At 42.1% G+C, this 22,649-nt stretch overlaps 1 protein-coding gene across 1 annotated transcript in view; it reads left to right on the top strand.

Annotated features, from left to right (window-relative positions):
- The window catches only part of ADAMTSL1 (ADAMTS like 1), a 659,580-nt gene that overhangs the window by 570,532 nt on the left and 66,399 nt on the right, over window positions 1-22,649 (top strand). Inside the window, exons 13-15 of the mRNA XM_081804071.1 lie at window positions 4,558-4,598; window positions 5,270-5,721; window positions 12,510-12,639. Coding sequence (XP_081660197.1) covers window positions 4,558-4,598; window positions 5,270-5,721; window positions 12,510-12,639 — 623 coding nt within the window. The remainder of the gene's footprint in view (window positions 1-4,557; window positions 4,599-5,269; window positions 5,722-12,509; window positions 12,640-22,649) is intronic.

The following is a 22,649-nucleotide window of genomic DNA, read 5'->3' on the forward strand; positions in this document are numbered from 1 at the left end:
TCCTGTTGAGTTTGTAGGTGTTCAGAATGGTTTGATCCCTATCCAGCTGAATTCCTGAGAGGAGACGAAATCCAGGTCTCCTACTCCTCCGCCATCTTGCTCCGCCCCCCGCAGGTTTTTGTTTTTTGACTTATTTTGGAGGGTTTTGAAAAAATCTTTTACTTTATTGTGAGACACTAAATAACTAAAGTTTACATGAGGTCTTTGATCTCATGTATAATTGAGACAGATGAAAGGTGTCTCCTGTTCCATTTTCCAAGTTTCTGTCCCACCCAACAGCAATTTCTTTTGCTCAGGTTTCTAAATGCCTCTTCAGTTCAGATGCCAAAATGCCTAGCTTTGGTTTAGGAAACCACCTTCTCCTAAAGATTTTACTCCATTAATGTTTCAAGGTTCCTCAGAACCAGGAGGAGAACCAACTTTTCAAAACTAAAGAAAAAGAACAGAGAAAAGAAGATTGCATTCAAAATAGAGGAGGCAATGTAGAAAAACAGCATCATTACCAATAAAGTATGGTGACTTTTTTTGCCCCCAAATGATATATTTATGTAAAAGACTCTCTGGTTAATGTGGGGTAGAATTACTTATACAGTATTTTTATTTTTCTAATATACTATTTTCCAGATCCTTCTGTGGCCACTAGTTGAATGATAAAATTTTAGAAGGGGAAAAGCCATGATTCTCCTGCATTTCTAAAATGAACATCTGTCCAAGATTTTGTCTACCTCATTAATTAATGAGAGTATCAGGAAGATGTTCCGACCAATTCAAAGGAAATTTCAAAGAACCATACATATTTAGGCAAATAAGATGCTGGAATGGATTTACAAGTAGATGCAAAATGGGTCTGTCCACAGGACAGCAATTGCATTCCACTAGATACAATTAATCTGCATTTCTGTGGGCAAAGTGGTAAAATAGCTCACAGTCAATGCACGATTGCAGTAACTAGGAAGGAGGCACTTGACAGGGCGCCCACTAACCTCCTAGGTGCATCTTAAAGCCTTTTATCATTTCCCCTCCACTATTCAGTTCATTCCCTCCTCTCTCCTCACCCTGAGATCCTGCCACCACTCTCATACCCAAGCATACACTAAAAAAAAGAGGGCAAAGAAATCCACAAAACCTATCTGACATCTAGCTGAAATTTAATAAGATCGAAAACTAAATCAAAATTAAGAATTTGGAGCACTGGGTGTTATATGAAAACAATGAATCGTGGATCACTACATCAAAAATTACTGATGTATGGTGACATAACAAAATAAAATTTAAAAAAGTTTTTTTAAAGATTTTATTTATTTATTTGAGAGAGAGAGCGAGCACAAGAGGGAGGAGGTTCAGAGGGAGAAGCAGACTCCCCACTGAGTGGAGAGCCCAATATGGGGCTCGATCCTGGGATTCTGGGATTGTGACCTGAGCCAAAGGCTGATGCTTAACTGACTGAGCCACCCAGGTGCCCCTGAGTATTTCTCATGTGATTACCTGCAAGTTTTAGTTTGCGTTTTAAAACTAGAGACTGAGGTGAGGCTGGTAAGAGCATTACAATAACACCCCTATAAAGTTATTCTTTTGAATAATCCCAATGATTTTTTAAATGAACAAACATGTATATGAGAAAGGAGAGGAAAATAAGAGTAGAAAAGATAAAGCTAAAAATCTTAGGGGAGGCTGGCTGGCTCAGTCGGGAGAGCACGTGACTCTTGATCTCGGGGTTGTGAGTTCAAGCCCCACATTGGGCATGGAGCCTACTTAAAAGAAAACAAAAAACAACTTAGTTATAGACCATGTGTGCCTAAAACTGGAGCCAAACTCTGGCTAAGATCTGCAGTGACACGAGATTAATTAACCAAGAGTGAATGGTTTCTGTTTAGTACTATATTAATAAAGTGATTGTTCTTATTATTTTGGTCTGTGCTTCTGACTTCATAATAGCCACATATAAACTAAACCACGTTGGGATTTTATAAGTGAATTTGATTATCACTGTTTTCTGTTTCATAAAAGGGACTATGGTAATAACTCCAATGAAAGGATAAGCTTTTTGTTCATGAAATAAACAATTAAGCTTGCAAATTGAAGACCAGACAGAAGCATAAATCATCTATTTGCCAGGTTTCTTTTTTAATTTCCTGGAGATGGGAAGACTACATACAGAAATGCTATCGGTCTTCTCTGAAGTTGGAGCCCTTCTCTGAAAGAACTCACTTATCCAGTCATTCTGCATTCATCCCCCAACAGTGCTGCTAACAAAAAGAACTTTAAAAGTACCCAAATTAAACTTCAATAGTAGGAGCTTTTCACTGAAACATTTGTACATCAAAATGATGTAAAAAAAAAAAAAAAAAAACCTACTGACTCCATTTTAAAGGTCCCACTTTAAGGATTCTAGCTCAGCAAGTACTAGTCAAACCGAGACTCCTAAGCCTTACACTGAGACGTCCTAGCTCAGTTGCCTGCCCTCTAACTGACCTTGCTTCTTCCCACTTGTGGCCAGAAAGCTCAAGATAGTAAACACAGAGTTGGGAGATCTAGGGATGTGGGGGAAAGTTTCGTATGAAAAACAATTATTATTCACTTGGCCATTTGCTCTAATAGATATTTTTCTTTTGAAATAGGATCTCCTGCCTTCAACAAGAGAGAATATATTATATCATACAGTATATGCACTAGAGAAATTAAGATGACTGCCAAAAGACAGCATTGCTTAAAAGCCAAATCATTTTTAATTGGTGTGAACTTGATGAAGACCTGAGGATAGTGGATTGGGAGATAAGCCAGAAAGGCTATTTGACATTTGATAAGACTTTCACTTGGGAGACCTAAAATTGATGTTTATTGTTTTTGCTATTAACCCTAAAGGTCCAGATAATAAAAAAGACAAATGCACGTGTGTGTGCCCACACACACACACACACACACATTTATTTTCATTGAAATGCTGCTTCAAAGTAAACAAGAATCAAGCATTGCAGTGAGTTCATGAGGCTCCAGTAATGTGCCCTTTCTACTTTGTGTGCTTTTGATATATCTTCCTGGTCCTGGAATGAGACCAAATGCAAAGTGATTGACATGCTAGGCAAGGAGAGCTGAGGGTTTGGTTTGTGGATCATTTATATTCTAGATTTTCATCTGGGCCTCACTTTGGAAGATAAAACATACATCAATTTAACTGCTTGCCACTCTTAGAAACTTATATATATGGAAAAGATGGGAACTAAGACTTAAAATGAGTTTGAAGATCATTTATGAATCTTGGTGTGTTTGGTATCTCCACTCAAGGTCCTATAGCAGGAGTTGGGAAACTACAGCTGACAGGCCAAATTCAGACCTTTCTACTACCACCCTCCCTCTAGTTTTTATAAATAAAGTTTTCTTGGCACACAGCCACACCCATTTGCTGACATATTGTCTATGACTGTGTTCACAGCATGTTGACAGAGTTGAATTGTTGCAACAACAAAGACCCACAAACAGGGCCCACAAACTCTAAAATATTTTCTATCTGGCCCTTTACCCAAAAAGCTAGCTGATCCTTGTTGTCTTGTAATGGTCTCTGAAGATGGCTGTTAGAGGTGACAGAACAATAATTCTTCCAGCATAGGAAAAGCCAATAGGGTGCGGTGCTTTTTGAGATCCTGTCAGTTTTTTATTTGAAAATAAAATTCACCACATTATTAAATAAGAAACGTTATTCACACACTATTGTCAAGGTTGGCGGACCTTTCATTTGCTTTTGGGTTTTTCTTACATACAAAATTGTTTAGTTTGCATTTTCCTTTATGTCTACACCTGGGTTGTAACACTCGGTGTTTGTGTATTTGTCGTAATTCTTGTTCCAGGAGCCAGACAGATATATGTGAATGTGTAAATAAGAGGGTTACAATTAGTTTGATTGCAGAGCCGGGTTTTATTTTTATAAAAAGCTCCTACAGGTAGCATTATTTAATGAGAAGTAGACGTTTTAATTTTTTAGGGTACTGTTCTCCCCCCATGTTCTCTGGGTGCCGGAAGATAGATCAAGCATTAAAGACAAAAGAGGGAAGTAACATTGTGATGAGAATTTCTTGGGAATAATTCTGGATGGCTCTTCCTCCCTCATCCACCTTCCTGACAGGGTTGTATGTGACCTTCATTCTCTCCTAGGGGATGGCTCTTCATGGCTCAGACAGCATGAGCTGTTGGGGGTCGGGGGAGTCTGGCTGTCCTGGCCAGCTCCATGCACAGCCCCGGCTCAGGCCCAGGAAACATCTTTGTTATGATCCTTCCAATTTGAAAATTTGGATTGGTTTCCTGCTAGAATTTCTATTTCCTTAAACTAGATCTGAACCATTTGCACTTGCTAGGATTTAATGCTATAATCTTCTTATCAGTTCTTTCGTTTTCTGCCAAAGTCAAGGTTAGGGGACCAGGTTTGCATGCCTCCACAGCACGACCCTCTGAGAAAGCCGTAGGATCGTGGAAAAATAAAAACTTCTTATTCCAAAGTTCTTTTTCCAGATTATTATACTAACTTTTTGAAAATGTTAGTGGTTCCCTCTGGGCTTTTTTCCCTAGGTCCCTCTCAAGGTCATTGCAGTCATGGCCGTTGTTGATTGGTGGGAGGGAAAGTCTTTTTTTGGAATTTGGATATTGTCCTACATTATAGAGAAACTCAGAGAAAAACCAAATTCTCATTAGTGTGGCTTCTCTCAGGGGGTGGGGGAGAGGGGGCTGTTGAACAAACTTGTACGAATGCAGAATCTCTCGTTTACTGTGACACATCTGTGGATTTAAATTTGTAGCATGGCTTTTCTCTATGATATAAAAAGAATTGTAGTCCAGACTAATTCAAAGAATGTGTGAGGAACAAGACTTCACTCCATTCTTGGAACCTTACAAAAAAGAACCCCTTTCTATATATAAATAAATCTTGGGAAGCACATTGAGCCGAAAAGCAAAAGAAAGTTACAGAATATGAGAGCCAGACCAAAAAAAAAAAAAAACCACTCCTTAAATATCTCCAAGGGCTTATTTGTGATAGTTTTTAGGATCAGTATTAGTCTGCTATAAGAATAACCAGCGTCTTGCAGAAGGCACAAGTGCTGGGATTTAAAGAGAGAGAGAAGAAACCACTGATTCCCTGCTCTGAAGAGCTAGCACTGTGGGTGCAAGGCCGGGAGAAAGCAGGTGGTCTGTCGCTGGAATGTGGCTTCCAGCTGGGAGTTCATATGACACCAAAACACCAACCCAGAAACCGTGGCAAATGAGCTCATGAACTAAACTGAAGCACCCATCGCAGGACAAGGTGGCAGAGCCCTGAGCGCATCCCAGGACAGCACTGGGCCATGGGGACAGGTGGGATGCCGCCCTCCGCAGCCCCCATGGTCTCGTGCCTGGGGCTCCTCATCCTGTCCTCTTGTTTGCTTGCCGACTGCAGGTTCATCCCCGAAGCCTGGTCGGCCTGCACGGTTACCTGTGGTGTGGGGACCCAGGTGCGAATGGTGAGGTGCCAGGTGCTCCTGTCTTTCTCTCAGTCCGTGGCTGACCTGCCTGTTGACGAATGTGAAGGGCCCAAGCCAGCATCCCAGCGTGCGTGTTATGCAGGACCATGCCACGGGGAAGTGCCTGCGTTGAACCCAGAAGAGACAGATGGCCTCTTGGGTGGCCTGCAGGATTTTGACGAGCTCTATGACTGGGAATATGAGGGCTTCACCAAGTGCTCCGAGTCATGTGGAGGAGGTAAGAAGGGGAACTCTGGCCCAGAGCCCCACCGTCTTCTTGTCCTTTTTCTTTATCCTCTCTCCCTGCAGGAGACTGTGTCACGTGACGGCCGCTAGTCCAGGAATGATAAGCAGGGGGAGGGCGGGAGGAAGCCCTTCTAAATGTAAAGCATACTGGATGAAACACAGATGTATTTCTCCTTGGGCTTGAGTAGCGCCCAGCCTGTCAGCTGCAAGTGGCCAGCACAGCTCATGCTTTGACTTTCAGTTGTCATCCTGATGTTTTGCAATATATCCCAGTGTTTCTGACTTAGAAACACGGTTGACGCTGACCTGGCAAGGCTCTCAACATTCAGTTTTATTTATCTATGTCCTTGCTTCAGCGCATGTGGTATGGACCAAGGCCCAAGAGGACAAAACATTCTGCTCTTCCCCAGAATAGGTTAGAGTCCCCCTGATTTACTCAGCTGATTTCCTGAAGCAGTATCTCTTTATAAAGGGCAAAGGGTATAAAAAGGGCAATTAACACCGTGGTTACCTGGAACCAGAAAGGACTTTAAAGTCTGACCCCACCGCCATTTTACAGATGAGAAAACAAAGATGCAGAGAAGCTGAGTGACTTGAAATCACACAGCTAGTGAGTGACAGCTGGGATGAGGCTTGCTATTGATCTATTTCTCTATCTAGAGTCTTTCCAGCACATCACACTTCTCTAAGCATTAGAGAATTCCTGACGCTTGCCCCTTACGGATATTACTTAATGTTAAATGTGTCCACGTGTATTAACCTGGTTCTTTAGGGATATTCCACAATGGTAACAACAGATTCAGCCATTACTTCAGGTGTTATAATGGGATTTTGGGGGCGGGGGGAGAGGAAGGCATTTAAGTCAACAATGAATTCTTCAAGATTACGATCTCTCTCACACTATAGAAAATACATCGGATTCATAATGCCACAGCCTCCCACGTCTGCTCCCAAGAGAGATTCTGATAGGTGAGGAAATGCTGGCTAATTTCCTGCCAGCGCCCTCTCCCTGGCTATCAGTAAACCCCTTTTGGCACATTAAGGTTCTGCATTGCCAGTGAAGTTTCTCAGCCAGTATAAAAAAAATATTTTCCAAAACTCTTTTCTAAACCATGACATTTTGGAAACTTTTAAAAAGGCGTCTTTGGTCATTATTGAGAATGTACGAGTACATGTGCCCAAAATGTTCACATACAGCTGAAAAGGAATGAATAGGGGAACACGTACATAGGAGCAAAGAATCCATTTTCTCCATCAGATCTTTTAGCGAGCATTTAATAGTTTTGACCTTGAGGTTCTTGTTTGTTTCTGCGTCTTCCAGTTTCAAACCGTGAAATTCTTAAGTGTTTTAATGGAGGGCCCTGTTATTTTTAAAACTGAAAATTTTCCATCTGATTCTGGAAGAGTTTCCTGGAACTCGGCTAATCTCTGTTCTAAAGGGGTGCTCCACACACACTGAGGAGATCTTTTCTTCCGTGCTGACGAGGGAAGAAGTGTAAAATAAGTTTCGGTGATCTCTGAGCCCGGGCAGGAGCTGAGAAATCCAGTGGAAAGACCACAGCCAATTGCCACAGTGGCCTCTTTTCCAATATAATGAGTGACTCAAGAGTTCAGGTGGTGTGGGTTTATCCCCAATTTCCATGATCACCTGAATGGAACGATCATTATCTCTAGTCTAAAATCATGTGCTTCGGGAAAAAAAAAAAAAAAAGCTTGTGGTCTCTCACTTATGATTCTCAGTTACAAGTCAAGCCTGGAACTCTATGATCAGATGGAAAAACTAGACACAGCCATGGAATAATCAATAACCAGATACCTTTATCTTTAAAGAGTCTAACCATTCTGCTGATCAACCAGGGGTATAAAACTCAAAGTGTAGAGAGCCTGTGGAATGTTTTTAATTTCAAATGTTTTTAGAAGATAACTGATTGGGAAATAAGATTTGGATGTTTGATATACAATTGATCTCTGCCTGTAGGAACTGAGCGTCTTTGTATAACATAAACTGTACATCCTTTACATCCAAGGCAGGGTAAAGTTACTGAAATGTCTTATGTCTTTAACTGTCAACAACTGTGCACACTTACCTACACTTAGGTAACTGTGCCAAGGTAATATATTTACACCTAAAATGTTAGAGTTGAAAATTCCAAAGTGGTGAAAATATGCTTGGGTTATATGGTCCATATGATACCCATATGCACTAAAAAATCATTTCACTCTATGGGACATGTACGTTTTGAAGTCAGTGTTTGGCAGTAACATTGTATTATCAACTTTGATCTTTTCACCAAAATATAACCCACACTGTTATATATATATTTTAATCATTCTTGCTGAAACCAACCAAAAACATGGAGGATTAACAGATTTTAAATCAATTTTGGGTCGTAAGGCTGGTCGGGCTAATTTCATTGTCTTCCCTATCTCAAGAGCAGAAACTGGATAGACACAGAAGTAACCTTTCACCTAGCAGAGGTAGCAACCAGAAGGAACTAGTTAGTAATTTAGGCTACAGTTGGTGGCTGTTTCCCCAAGCTGTCATCAAATATCATGTAACAATTATGCTATTCTGGCAGATATAAACACTGAAAATCCCATTTTCTCAAAGATTGAGCCTAACCTGCTCAGATATGTGTCCCGCGTCCCACTATCATCTCCTTGTTATATTTGAATTTCCCGTATGTGAGCTCATAGGTGTGGTCAAGGAGAGTGGCTTTGAACCTGAACAGCTTTATTATGTTGAACTCCTAGATGGTAAAATCAACATTAAAATAGAGCTGAGGGAAAACTTGAAATTTACTTTGGCAAGAATGAAAGGGGAAGTCTTTACCTGCCACTCCCCTTCCTTATGAGTCAGTCCTCTCTCCTTTGCTTCTGTCAAGAAAGGAAAACTTGGGGCACCTGGGTGGCTCATTCGGTTAAGCATCTGCCTTCGGCTCAGATCATGATCCCAGGGTCCTAGGATCGAGCCCCACGCCAGGCTCCCTGCTCAGCAGAGACCTTGCTTCTCCCTCTCCCTCTGCTGCTCCCCCTGCTTGTGCTCTCTCTCTCTCTCTCTGTCAAATAAATAAATTTTTTAAAAAATCATTAAAAAAAAAAAGGAAAACTCAAAATCGTGAAGTACTGTACTTAAACGTGTTCTGTGTTGTTTTAAAATGTCCTTCTAAGTGCATATACTAGCCTTCTTGGAAAGGGCACACACTGGATGAGCTAACTTCTCACATCCTGGCCCCGCTCTGCTGGGCCAAGTATGCTGTGACCTCACAGGTGAGGTCTTCACATGCCCTCCCTCCTGCAACTTCCCACACTCCCCAGCTCCCTCCCTCCACACGCCTTCCCCCAGGCATCCCTCTTCCACCTCCCCTGGCCTAAACAGCACTATGCTTAGAATGCCCTGCCCTTGAGGCATTTTGTTCATCATGCCCCAAAAATGTATTGTGTGTTGACCACAGGGCTGGTCCCAGATACTCCTTAATTATGACAGAGCTCTGTCCTGAGTTTACCTCAGCACCCCAGGCCCCACCTAAGAATGCCTAGGCAACCGGCCCCTATGGCAATGGCCATTTAACACGGTGTCAGAAGCCTAGTATTAATATGTTAGAGTCAAATTTAGTAACTCTGGAATGCTGCTTAATCTTGGCACTTAACCACCTCAGAGGTGATTTTTCTCTTGAGCTGGGATTTATTGGTTTGGGGTAATATAAATTTGTGTCCCACGTATCTAAGAGAGGACTATACTGACATCCTTCTAGAAACTTTAGCCCTTGCGACACTTGTTCTTTGCAGTCTTAGAAGGACCTAAGTTCTATGAGCAAGGGATTCACAAAGTAGAAACAGAGCACCTCCTTCACACATGCCCACACCTGAAGCACTTTCAAGTAGGGCAGGTAACAAGACCTATGATCACTTCCAGCTGACGTCGTCGACTCAATTTCATAGTGTTCAGTAGCTGAAAAAATATATATATACTTTATTTTAGAGCAACATTTACAATCTCTTGAATATTACCAGGTAGGCAAATGAATCAAAAACTTAATTTCTAATATAACCACAGCTCTAGATTCTGTATGGAAGAGTTCGCTTCATCCAGCACTTTGTCGTCATTACCTTAATAATGCCAGACTATTCCAGAGGGAAGTGTCAATGATGATTTCAACAATTTCTTGTAAAATGTTTTCCTATATCATCATACCATAAATTTCAAATGGCTCATCCCAGCTGCAACCAAGAGAGAAACACCCTGTCACCAGCATTACAGAATACAAAGGAGTAGCTTGAATGTCTAGTATAAATCGCAAATGCTCCACCTTGAACTGGCCACGATATATTTAAATTTTGAAGCTCATAAAAAGGTTAGAAAAAAGAAAATTTACATCCATGGCCTCAAGGTAAATACTGTGACCGATTTTTTTTTTTAATGTTTGATTCATCAGACTTCTGGGAAGAAATAAAGGTGATTGAGATTCTGGCTTTAAAAGGTCACTTTTTAGGGTGCCTGGGTGGCTCAGTCAGTGAAGTGTCTGCCTTTGGCTCCAGTCATGATCCCAGGGTCCTGGGATTGAGTCCCCACTTGGGCTCCCTGCTCCACAGGGAGCCTGCTTCTCCCTCTGCCTCTGCCTCTCTCTCTGTCTCTCATGAATAAATAAAATCTTTATAATGTCACTTTTGAAATGGTGGTCTTGCTTAGTGACCTCAGTCAGTGTCACATCACCTTACAAAGCATTAGGCTGTCGACTGGAGTGATAACTCCTTGGAGAAACATGGAGTAGATGGGAGGAGGGAAGCAGCAGGGCTAAGAGCGGGGCAGTTGTACTATATTAGGTACTAATTGATAAACCAAGACAGAAATAAGAACAAGAGAATGTATATTTATTTTTGGACTAATTATGTGTGTTGTCACATACTTTGCCAAAACCACATACAAATATTTAGCTCCAGATAGATATATTTAGATGCACGTATCTTTATATACACAGCTATGTATGACTGAAAGCGGAATATCAAGAATGTCCTGTCTCGCCTCGTCCTTATACTGACTTTGATGAAATGATCCCAGGCAAATTTCTAGGTTATTCCCAAAGATCTCCAGCAAATATAAGCAGCCTCTTCATATTTTTAAATGTGAGCGCTGCCATTAAAACCTTCAGTGCTAAGGCACTGCGTCACCGTGTATCAACTACATGACCTCCACCTTTCTAAGCCTCAGTCTCCTTCTTCTGTAAAATGATATAAAAATAGTGCTTACCTCATGGAACTGTTGAGAGAATTGCATGGTGCGTGTCACGCCCTCAGCATTGGCACCTGGCTCATAATGTACAACCCGTGGATTTTTTTTTTTAAATATGGAAATGTATTTTATAAATTCCAGGGAAGACTACTTGTATTTTGCCATGCTTTCATCATTTTTTTTCCCTATTACTTTTGCTTTTTAAACAATTTAAAGCAAATTGTATCTTGCTTTTTCCATATAATTGAATCAAATATGTTAGAATCATATTTCACAATGTCCTAATAAGTAATTAATACTGAAATAAAATTAAATTTATCTAACCTTTCCTAATACTCATACATGTAAAAAGGTTCTATTTTTTCACAACTATAACTTATCTTTATGAATATTTTTTTTTTGGTAATTGTTAGGTAATGTTTATTTATTTTTATTTTTTTATTGTTGTTAATCCCCATACATTACATCATTAGTTTTAGATGTAGTGTTCCATGATTCATTGTTTGTGCATAACACCCAGTGCTCCATGCAGAACGTGCCCTCCTCAATACTCACCACCAGGCTAACCCATCCTCCCATCCCCCTCCCCTCTAGAACCCTCAGTTTGTTTTTCAGAGTCCATCGTCTCTCATGGTTCGTCTACCCCTCCGATTTCCCCCCCTTCATTCTTCCCCTCCTGCTATCTTCTTCTTCTTCTTGAACCCGTGGATTTTGACTCTCACTATGACTGTGGGCACCAGAAGGAAATGTCCGGTCATTACTATACCCAGCTAAATGTTTCCTTGCTCCATGAAGGTTTCCATAAGGGGTCCTGCACACCACCTGGAAAGACTTGCCAGTAATCCTGTACCACAGTCACTGCTCAAACTCCTGTTTTCCTAGCTCTGTATCTGAGACATGCAAGTGTCAGGGGGAACATTGTTTCCCTTGGATGTAGAGAAGATTGTGTTTCATGGATAGTCATTGAACACCTTGTTCTCTTCCTTTGTTCCAATTTCCAAAGCTGCCCAGGTCACTAAAGAAATGAACTAGAATCAAAAGGAAACCAACAAAGATTGGCGTCCCCATTGCGAGGCCCCAAGAGAACAGCAGTTTACAAGATATTGGATGTTAAAACGTAGCTCTTGACCTCCCTTCCAAATACAACAATCACCTGTTGATTAAAACATAACATGTAAAGGTCTCTGGGACTTTTTTTTTTTTTATTTGTCACCCTGCTCTCCTCCTGCATTAAATTATCACATCTCAGCTTTGGCAGCTCTGTGACTTTGGTGGCATTTTCTTAAAGCGTTTCATCAGTACTGGTGCAAGCTCTCCCATGAGGGAAGTTGCCCTCCTCCAGGGGCACCTTCACAGAGGCACTAGCTCACGAGTACTTTCTCCCTGATGGAGCGATGCCTGACAAGATGGGCAGCCCCGGGCTTCATGCTGCAATCTCTGACATGCAGCAAGAGCCCTACCAATCACAGAGGCCTCCCACCAGCTGCCTTGTCTACACTTCATCACCCCACACACGCCCACTCTGGCCTGACAGTGTGATTTGTACGCAGGTGTCCAGGAGGCTGTGGTGAGCTGCCTGAACAAACAGACGCGGGAGCCTGCTGATGAGAACCTGTGTGTGACCAGCCGCCGGCCCCCACGGCTCCTCAAGTCCTGCAGTTTGGATCCCTGCCCGGCCAGGTAAGGGGCGCCGTGCCTGCCCTGCTACCCAGGAGTGTGTTCAGAGTGGGGTGCCTCTGTCTGTGGGCAAGACCAGAACGCTTATTGTTCAAAACCCAGTGTTTTGAAAACCAATTAGCATCAGTTCAAACTTTTAGTCAAATCCACTTAAATTTAATTGAAACCAGGGCTTTGGAATTCCAGCCCCGTGGTCATCCTCAGGGTCCAGAAGGCTCTGTGCACTGAAATGAGCCCTGTGGCATGACTGGAACGTGCACGTGCCGCACTGCTGCTGCCTCCTGAAGGGAACGTGAAGCAACCACAGGCTTCAGGGTCTCTGCCAATTTTAGCCTGGGTCCCAAGCCCTCACACCATAGTAATGGATTGGCTCATGGGTTGCAGGGCATAAGAAGCTGGAGTGACTGGGTGGTATAATGGATCCACTGTGAAATCTGTATGCACACAGCATGCAGATTCATTATAGCATGCTCTGGAGTGTATGTGTGTCATTCCACATGCATAAAATCAATTAGAGCATTTCATTGTTCGGTCCTGCCTGGGTCTCTTTTTTACCCAACCTTGAGTCTTAGCAAATCAATCCAATCACTGCTTTAGTCCACACAATTTTATGGTGTCTTGAGAGACTTGCCTGCAGAGACTTCTTTGGAACAAATCTCTGTGGAAGCTAAACCATCTTATCGATGATTCTGGTTTCAAAGGGAGATGTTCAAGAACCAGAGCCAGACTTTCAAGTCTGCGGATGGGATGAAGACTGTTATAAGATAAGGTCATATCCTAGATACGAAAGGGAATGCTGTTTCTGAACGATAGTTCTTCTCTTTCTGCGAAGTAACATGGAAGAAGCAATGCATTAGGCAAAGTCAGTTAGGCTTGTTTTTAAAATCACAGTAAATAAGCAGAACAGACAGTATTTTGCAGATGCGGCTTGTCTTATTTCTCAGTCAGCAAAATACCCTTCCTTTGGAACTTAAAGGGTACAGACTATAAGCCAGATCAGGGCATTTCTGCTGGTCACAGAGATGTCCCATAGATTGATCTGAATGGTGGGCCTGGCGTCCCCTTTCCGATGCAGAAGGGAGGAGAACTACCGGGGCCATCTCCATAGCATCCAGAAAAGCAGCCAGCCATTGCTTGGAGAAGCACTCCACCCAGAGAACAGTGGCCAGTAGAATAGAGTCAAGGGCTAGACCCAGAAAAAACTAGATCCAGTGCGTAGAATCCCAAGAAGCCTCTTTCCTATCCCTGTTTGACCTGGTCCCACATCTCCAACCTAACCTCACCGTTCTCCAGTTGGGCAAGCCTAATTGTCCAGGCAAGGGATACTAACCCCTTCGGTTTGACTACATTCTTTCTCCCCAAATCGGAAAAAGCGGAGTGGTTTTGGCATGGACAGCCTGTAAGGTCCTTGGCTAGGAGGTCCAGCAGTTCTCCTCCGAGCTTTGTCACCCACCAGCTGTGTGGCATTGGGCAAGATGGCTGCCCTTTCTGTTTCCACATCTGCAAAACGAACAGGCTGTATCTGAGGTCACCACATCCTGCTCAAATATCCCATGACTCTTTGTTAGTCTATAGGCAGACGAACTGGACAGCTACTGCTGTGGCTGATAATTGATGTCATTTCCGTTCCGCTTATTTACCGTGATTTTAAAAACAAGCCTAAGTGTCTAACCACATCCCGGGGTTGTAATGACATCCAAATGCTGTGATGGGCTGAGGAGTCAGCACCCGGGACCAGCTGAAGATCTTGTCGGATTTACAGCCACTAAATCCAATTCTTCCCGGGCAGCAGAAGGAATAGGACACAAGGTGTTACTTCCCATCCTCAAAGTACTCAGCCCAGTTAAATTAGATGAGCTTAATTTACTCTACGACCTTTATATTGACTCCCAGACAAGGACTCTTGTTAGGCTTAACTTATTGCATTTGCTCCAGATAAACTCAGTGCTTTGATCTCCCACCAGCCAATCGTCAGATTGACAGGCAAGACCGCTCTTACAGGGCACAGCCGGGGTTTCTTGAACCAACCATCCACAGCTGAGTGTTTGTAGACTGATGCTAATTAAAACAACAGAGAGGGCCAACATACAGTGGCCTGAGATGACTCATTCTCTTCATCTGGTGTTAAAGAGCCAAAGTCAGATTTTCTTCTTAAAAGTGAGAGACGTATGGAGGTGCATCTCCTGTGAGATATTTCAGTATGATGTCAGGAGAAAACCATCACTCATTCGGAAAGTAGGTGTAAGATGTACACGGAAGAGAAAATGGGTTTGGTAGGGACATAAGAGACTGTGGTTTTCCCAAGCACCTTCTAGAAGGTGGCGAGTAATTTAAATCTTTAATTCACAATTCTTTTTTTTTTTTTAAAGATTTTATTTATTTATTTGACAGAGAGAGAGAGACAGCGAGAGAGGGAACACAAGCAGGGGGAGTGGGAGAGGGAGAAGGAGGCTTCCCGTTGAGCAGGGAGCCTGATGCAGGGCTCGATCCCAGGACCCTGAGATCATGACCTGAGCCGAAGGCAGACGCTTAATGACTGAGCCACCCAGGCGCCCCTAATTCACAATTTTTACTGTGCACGGATGACTGTTCCCTGCACATTTTAGGGAGTCCTCTGATGGGCTTTTGGTCTGTGCTGATGTCCATGTGTTCAAAACGCCATAGCATTTTCTCTGGGACAAACAGAAATGATGTTTCTAGTCTTGGTAACTGGGTATACGTCTCTGAGAGGTGGCCACTGGTTAAGAGCAGGAGCTTTCCCAGGCAGTTGTCAGGGAGCCACTTTTTCTTTCATGTGTGGTCAGGGTTGTCCGATCCCATGAAGAATGCCATAGGCCTAGAGGGCATGTCCCATCTGGGCTGTCTTGCCGAGATTAAATGTACCTTCTCCTGATTTACTCTGTGTGGATGGCAAGGCTGGTATCACAAGCACGTGTTCCAACTTTCTCCAGGTTTAGATAGATATGGTCTCCCACCCAGCTATCCACAGCAACAAGGGTATTTTCAAGCTGGAGGTATTCTGATTGTTTCAATTTGTGTGTGTGTGTGTGCGCGTGGGCGCGTTCGCTCGCATGTGTGCATGAGCGTGGTCTGCCTCCATTTCTAGGGCGTTTTAAAAAAATAGTAGTTACCTATTGACGAGGACTATCTTTTAAAGCCCTCGCTATCAGCTCTATGTCCAAATCCTCCTCTCTGTGGAGCTAGCACCTGGCATAATGTTTGACACAATGCAGGGGCTTATTAAGTGTTTATTGAATACATGGGCATAACGGACAGGACCAAATGTATAAGGAGTAATATTTACATCCGAGTATTAATGATAGCTGGGAAGACACCAGTGCTATCTCTGCTGTCCATCCACCTATCCCCTCTCTTCCACCCACCAGATGATGCTGAAAGTGCCATTATTAGAGTCCCTTCTATAACTGTAAGGCTTTAAATACCAATTCAAGACATAAATAGACTTAGGAAAAGTAATCCTTTATGTTAGCAGCCACGGATAGCAAAGTCTCCCCAAAATAAGAGTAAGAGGGCAAGCTGTAATAGAGGAGAGAGTGGACATAATGGAGGTTGAGTGACTTGTTAGCATTACCCAGGGAGGAGTTTGTCGGGAGAGATGGAAAGTAGTATATCTCCCTTAACAACCTTGCCTAAAGTTGGTGAAAAGAAGTTAGGACCATTTTTATTCGTGAGCTGACAATGAGAATATTGCATCAACGTTGATAGCAAGAGGCTATATAATTACAAGGAAGAAAAATTATTTTAGTTACCTTTACCACCATCTGAGTAATTGGTGTCTAGAAGCCCCTCTACCCTGCTCACCTTCCTGGGTGGGTTAGGCCACTTTAAGGGAAAAATGTCCAAAAAGGAACTAAAATCAGTCATTAGGAAACAGGTTGGCCTCTTTTTCCCAATAAGAAAGCTTTCTGAGTATTATAATTATGCAAGTTGTTCTACATGAATATTCTCATTCTTTAAAAGTCAAGCACAGCAGGGCGCCTGGGTGGCTCAGTTGGTTAAGCGACTGCCTTCGGCTCAGGTCATGATCCTGGAGTCCCTGGATCGAGTCCCGCATCGGGCTCCCTGCTCGGCGGGGAGTCTGCTTCTCCCTCTGACCCTCCTCCCTCTCATGCTCTCTGTATCTCATTCTCTCTGTCTCAAATAAATAAATAAAATCTTAAAAAAAAAAAAATCAAGCATAGCAGAAGTAATCAAAGAAGAACGACATATATCCCCTTTTCACACCATGCTCTACAGTTCCAGAACCTTCTTCTCCCCAGAGATAACCATGTTAGTGATTTGGTACATACCTTTCCAGACCCTTTTCTATGAATATATATACATATATGAACATGAACAAATACATGAGATTTTCTTCCCTTTGGATCATATTATAAATATATATATGACTTGGCAACTTGATTTTTCACTTAATAATATGTCCTAAAAATCTTTCCCATCCCTGAGACCACCAAAATAAAAACCAGCAGATAGATTCCAACCTGTGTTCAGATACTGCTCTGTTAGGTTTAGCTACATGACCTTTAAGAGCTTATATACCTTTTTGGATCCTCAGATTCTTCATCTCTAAAATAGGATCATAGTGGGAACTCAGAAAAATTCTCTTTTTCTTCTCTTTCATTTCTTGGCAAGAAATACTTTTAGTTTGAAATAAAACATCATTTTTTTGTATTCAGGACTTAAATTTGATTAGATTTTCTCACTTATTCAACTAAGTCTTAATAATTAAGTTTTACTGACCATCTCCCTGGTTTATACTAGCAATGACATGAACAGCCCAAGGAAAGCCAGAAAGCACTACCTTTTAAAAAAAAAAAAAAGAGCATGACTGTTATTAATTATAAGCATTTGATAGCTTGGCCAGTGTGTGTTGAAAAGATTTGGTAAACGTATGTGGAGGAGGGGAAAGAAGTAAGCAATGAAAGCCAGATGGCTGAAAATGAAGGAAATTCCAGGCAATTTCTGCAGCTTTGTTCTAACATACTTTTTAAACTAAACTTTTATTTCTGTGCAACAGAGAACAGCTGAGTGGTACAGAATAGATAAACAGTAAAGGGGGGGAAAGCCCATAATTCCAGGAACAGGACTTGGTTTCTGCCCCTCGCCCCAACCCCAGTCTCTTTTCTCAGACCTAGGGTGGCTCCTCAAACCAACAAGAACTGTAAAAGAAGTTTGAGAATCCCTGTTTGAGACGAGAGAGTTAAGAAAAACGTCTTAAAGGTCACAGAGCCTCCTCTTTAAAAGCAAACTTCAGAATGCCTATTTTATTATACACTAACAAAATCCATGCGTACTAGCCGCAAATGATTTCCAATTTCTAATTTTCTTTTATATTGGCCGAAAATGGCTAGAGCAGAAGGTATTGCCTTTTTACACAACCATGCTTTAATTTATTTGATGGAGCTTTCAAAGTTTTGCAGGCACCTTCCCCTTTGACAGCTTGTTTTAAGGGTTACTGTTTCAACATGCTCTCCAAATATTGGTTTATCTTCTGCTGTGTTCCCAAAGTTTCCATATGCTGCCTTTTGGCTCTGTCCATACCAACTTGTAAGCACTTAAAGCAAAAGCACACCAAAGCTCCACAGAAATTGAGTCCAGATTTGGAGGCCATATTCAGGCACCTTTGGAGAGTTAATGCTATTACTGTCGTCATCCTCCTTGGTAACTCCAGATGCATAATTACACCATCTCTCTCTTTTCTTCCACTGTTGGACAAGTTACAACGGAGGAACCTGCCAAGACCTGTTTCTTAACTATTGGACCTGATTGGCCCAATGGCAGCCTCGGTTACTTCTCTTCCCAGGAATGTGTTGGCCCAGTGATCAGAATCATTCCCAGCAGCATTTTGACATCAACAAGGATAAACGTCACATGGCTGTTCGCCTCAGGGCTTCAATCTCCATTTATGAAGAGAGCCCTTTCCATGGTTACACATCACCTGTCAACCTCCAACTTCCGTGAAATGAGCTTTGATGGTATTAGAAACTGTTTTGCGTGCGTAGATTTAGTCATTGCATGAATCTGGGATCGAATCTACCATCCCGTCATGTCACCTGAAAGCACAAATGACTCGTTCTAAAAAGATAAAAACATCAGTTTTAGGGAAATCCTTTCAATTAAGTCCTGAAAGGGAAGCTTTCTTGGTTTCTTAACATCTCTCTAATTGGTCGGCCCCTCACACCACATAGTACTGCCTGGACTCTGGGAAAGTCCTTATACAGACCACTGATTGAAGTTAACCTTCTGCACCAAAAAAAAAAAAGGGCAGAAAATGTTTTATATCTCAATTTAGTAAAAAATGACAGTGTGCTAGGCATCTTCAGGTCCAACAGTCTGCTTGTATTTGGCCCTCAGAGATAACTAGGAGACAAAATCTGTGACCGGTTAGTGGAGGAGGAAGATTGCAAAACAGTAACTGCTGTGAATGAGGCAAGCACAGGGTTCTGTGGGAGCATGAGGCCGAGGGAAGGCTTCCTGGAGGAGGTGATGCCTGTGTTGAATGGTAAGGTATAAGTAGGAGTTGCCTAAGACAAAGATGAGAGAAGAGAGATGTTGCAGGCTGAAGGAAGGCATGAACAGGAAGGAAAGGCAAGAGTGGAAGCTGGTATTGGAGGGCAGGCAGGGGCCAGATTCAGGATAGCCCAATAGGCTAGGTTAAATTGTTTGGACTTTATGTCCTAGAGGCAGAGGAGAGCCATTGAAGGGAGTTACACAGGGAGAGCAAAATAGTCAGATGTGCTTGGAGAAATCACTGGCTGCTCACCCAACAGAACGGAAGTGCTAACCGTGGCTAGCTTGTATTTTATGATCGGCACCTGCACTTTTTCTCCTGTAGAGTCACAAATAGTGTGCTCTGTGTGATCCACACCATCACATTTTCCCTGAGAGTAATAATGTCCTCTTGCCTGGGGTATGTTAACATTTTCTGTGCTCCCACAATCAGCCCAGTGTGGTGTGGACTCAGCTTGTCCACCTGGCAGGAGGATAGAGCCCCAGGCAAGGGTACCATGAAGGAAGAAATGAGGGGAAGGTCCTTCCAGCTCTCACATTATGTGATCCTTTGAAGGTAATGATAATTATCCACAGAACTGAAGCTTTCCAAGAACAAAAAAGTTAATTCTATTAGGAAAATACCTTCAGTCAAATTTAAGTTTGAAGATAAAGCATCTCTGTTAGTCAAAAAAAAGGAACTGGCCTTAACTATAAATTAAGGAGCCATGAGAAGTCTATAGGGAACAAGACTTAGATTTCTGTAAGAAAAATGTAGTCAAGCACACTCAGGCAGCAAGGATGGTGGAACACTGAAATGAGGAACGTTTTAAAAATATTTCAGTGGTGCTTGTCCATGTGTAAAAGAATAGAAAATATTCTGCATCTTTCGGTTTAGAATTTTATAGTGCCCTTTAAGATAACTAGAATTTCTCTTCATTCAACCTCCATTAAACAAATTTATTGAATGCCTATTTTGCACTGGGCATTGTGCTGAGGATACAGTGATGAAAATACCCACTTTGTTCCCTGAAGCAGAGTTTGGGGAATGGTCCTGAAGAAGCCATTGCATATTTCTTATCATGGCTACTTTTAAGTGTTGCCCTTCTAAAGATAGTCATTAAACTAAACATCCTCCCTCAGTCTTCACTGCTCCAAGAGCTGACGTATCTGAACCAGTCATCGATCCTGTTGCGTGTTAGTCCATGAGGATGGAAATATCACCACCTGATAGCTCCTTGTTGTAGATATGGTGATGAAACATTGGAGTTTCACAGTTCACAAACCTTCCAGCTTACAAATCAATCAACAGCAGTAGAGTGGAAACTCCCAAAGTAAATCTTTTTCACTTTTTTTTTTTTTTGCCTTTTCTTATAAACCAGTGTTTCTAAAGCCTGAAGTAATAATTTAAGGGCAAGCAATAATTTGGCCAACACTTGAAATGAGAATTATTGCTACCTAACTGTACCTGATGGCTTCTTTGGAAACTGAACAAAGACCTCATGTGCAATTTGAGATGGAGAGCTTTTCTGTGACCTTAGTGTTAGAAATCTGCTATGTTACTAGGTTCCTTAAATTTGGAAAAAAAGAAGTGGGAACAAGACTTAAGAAAGAGATAGAGAAAAAGAGATATTTAAGCAACATAAAAATGAAGGACTGAGAAAGAATGCCCTGAATTGTGCCCAATAACCTGGGGGATACAGTTGAGAAACGGTTCATCCTTCTGAAAACATTATTCTTGTCATGGCACCAGCCCAAGGTCAGGCAGTTAGGTTATCTGCCATGGTTACAGAAAAATCTGTCACAGAGCAGAGCCCAGCCAACTTTCCTGTGGTGAATCATTGTTCTTCCCTCAAACCTGTCTTTACCATTCCTTTTTTTCCTCATCATTTTGTCTAATTATCTTTACTGGGGCTTCAAGGAATTTCTGTATTTGTGTTAGTGACACATTGAAGCTTAGAATGATCATCATTGGATTAACGGAGCTCCCAGACCCACCAGATGCTCATTGCTTTCTCATGGAGCTTTTTATTTCACTTGTGGAGTGACTATCCTTGAGGCCTAGACAGACATGGACACAGGCCATAGGCTCCATTCTAGAACAGCTGAATGTGGTGTATTCTCTGTAACTCCCAGCTGTTGCCCTGGGTCCTGAGTGGGTGGACATAACTGCCTTCCTGGCTGGCCAGAGGTAGATCCTCAAGTGATTCTAAGAGCCAAAAAGGGCCTTCTATCCTGGTTGCATCAAATCTGACACTTAATCAACTATCAGTAATGGTGTTACATACCAAAGCCATGCTTTGCTTTGGTGGCATACATACCTCTGGGAGAGGTAGCTCATGATCTTCTTAGCATAATTTTTTTAAATCAGACACCACATTTTTCCTAATAGGAATCTTGGTAACAAGGGAACTTGACTTCCGGATAAGAACCAAAAGGAAACTTGATGATGCCAAAACTCAGTAGTCCCCACCAGGAAGAGGAAGACTGCCTGGAATAAGGGAGAAATCATAGGTTTTGAGATCAGGCAGATGTTGCCCTCCTCATTTGCTTTGTGCCACTAGGCTGGCTACTTTAACCTCTCTAAGCCTGGCTTGTCCTTAACTGTAAAACCAAGATCATTGTCCAAACCACAAACGGGGGTTGTAAAGATGATCACATGTGTAAAACACTCAGCCAGGTCCTACCTCATGTAATAGACACTCAAAAAAAAAAAAAATAGGAGTCTTCCATCCCTCTTAGATCCCTGTGCAGGAAACCGTATAGTATAAGACAGCTTTCCTATTTATTTTATAGTCATTACAGTTTATTCCTAAACTTTCTTAACCAGCTAGCGTAGGAGCAGAGCAAAGGGGAGGGTATAGGTAGAACCTAGCTTCAAGCCGGGTTTCTTAGGTGGCTCTGGAACAAGAAGCAGAGAAGCTGGTTCTCATGGATTCCACCACACCTACCAAAGGTATTAGATGTTGGAACATTCCAATCCAATAAGGTGTGTTTTTTCTAAGAACGGTAATGGGATTATGAAGTGGGAGCAGGAAAAATAGGGTCCAAATATTCCTAAAAAGTTAATATCCTATATGATATGATTGAAGAAAGTCAAGCCCATGTGCAAGGGAGGTGTGAGTCTTGGAAATGAGCAGCTGTGTCCTTATGGTCAGAAAAGCCTTTGAGTCAGGAAGCTTGTATAAATAATGTTATTCCTAACCAGTTGTCTCCTCAAATACTTGTGGGAGAGGAAGGAAAGAGAAGGTAGAAAATTTTTTTAAAAAGTGAAGGAAAGAAGTAAATTCCAACTCAGGGTACAGATAAGGTACAGGGCATCTTGTCCCCACATCCTTGCTAACTTTCACAGGCCATCTTTGAGCAAGGTAGGCTTTCCCTAACAGCTTCCATGTGGGGGAGCTTACGATACACCAGGCACTGTGTTCATCACTTTACATACATTATTTTGCTCAATTTTCCCCCATGGTTTTATGAGGACTTACTAGTCCTATCCTAACTTT

Source organism: Leptonychotes weddellii, chromosome 14 (assembly GCF_054177405.1).
Source record: "Leptonychotes weddellii isolate Sample4059 chromosome 14, ASM5417740v2, whole genome shotgun sequence".
Lineage (NCBI taxonomy): Eukaryota > Metazoa > Chordata > Mammalia > Carnivora > Phocidae > Leptonychotes > Leptonychotes weddellii.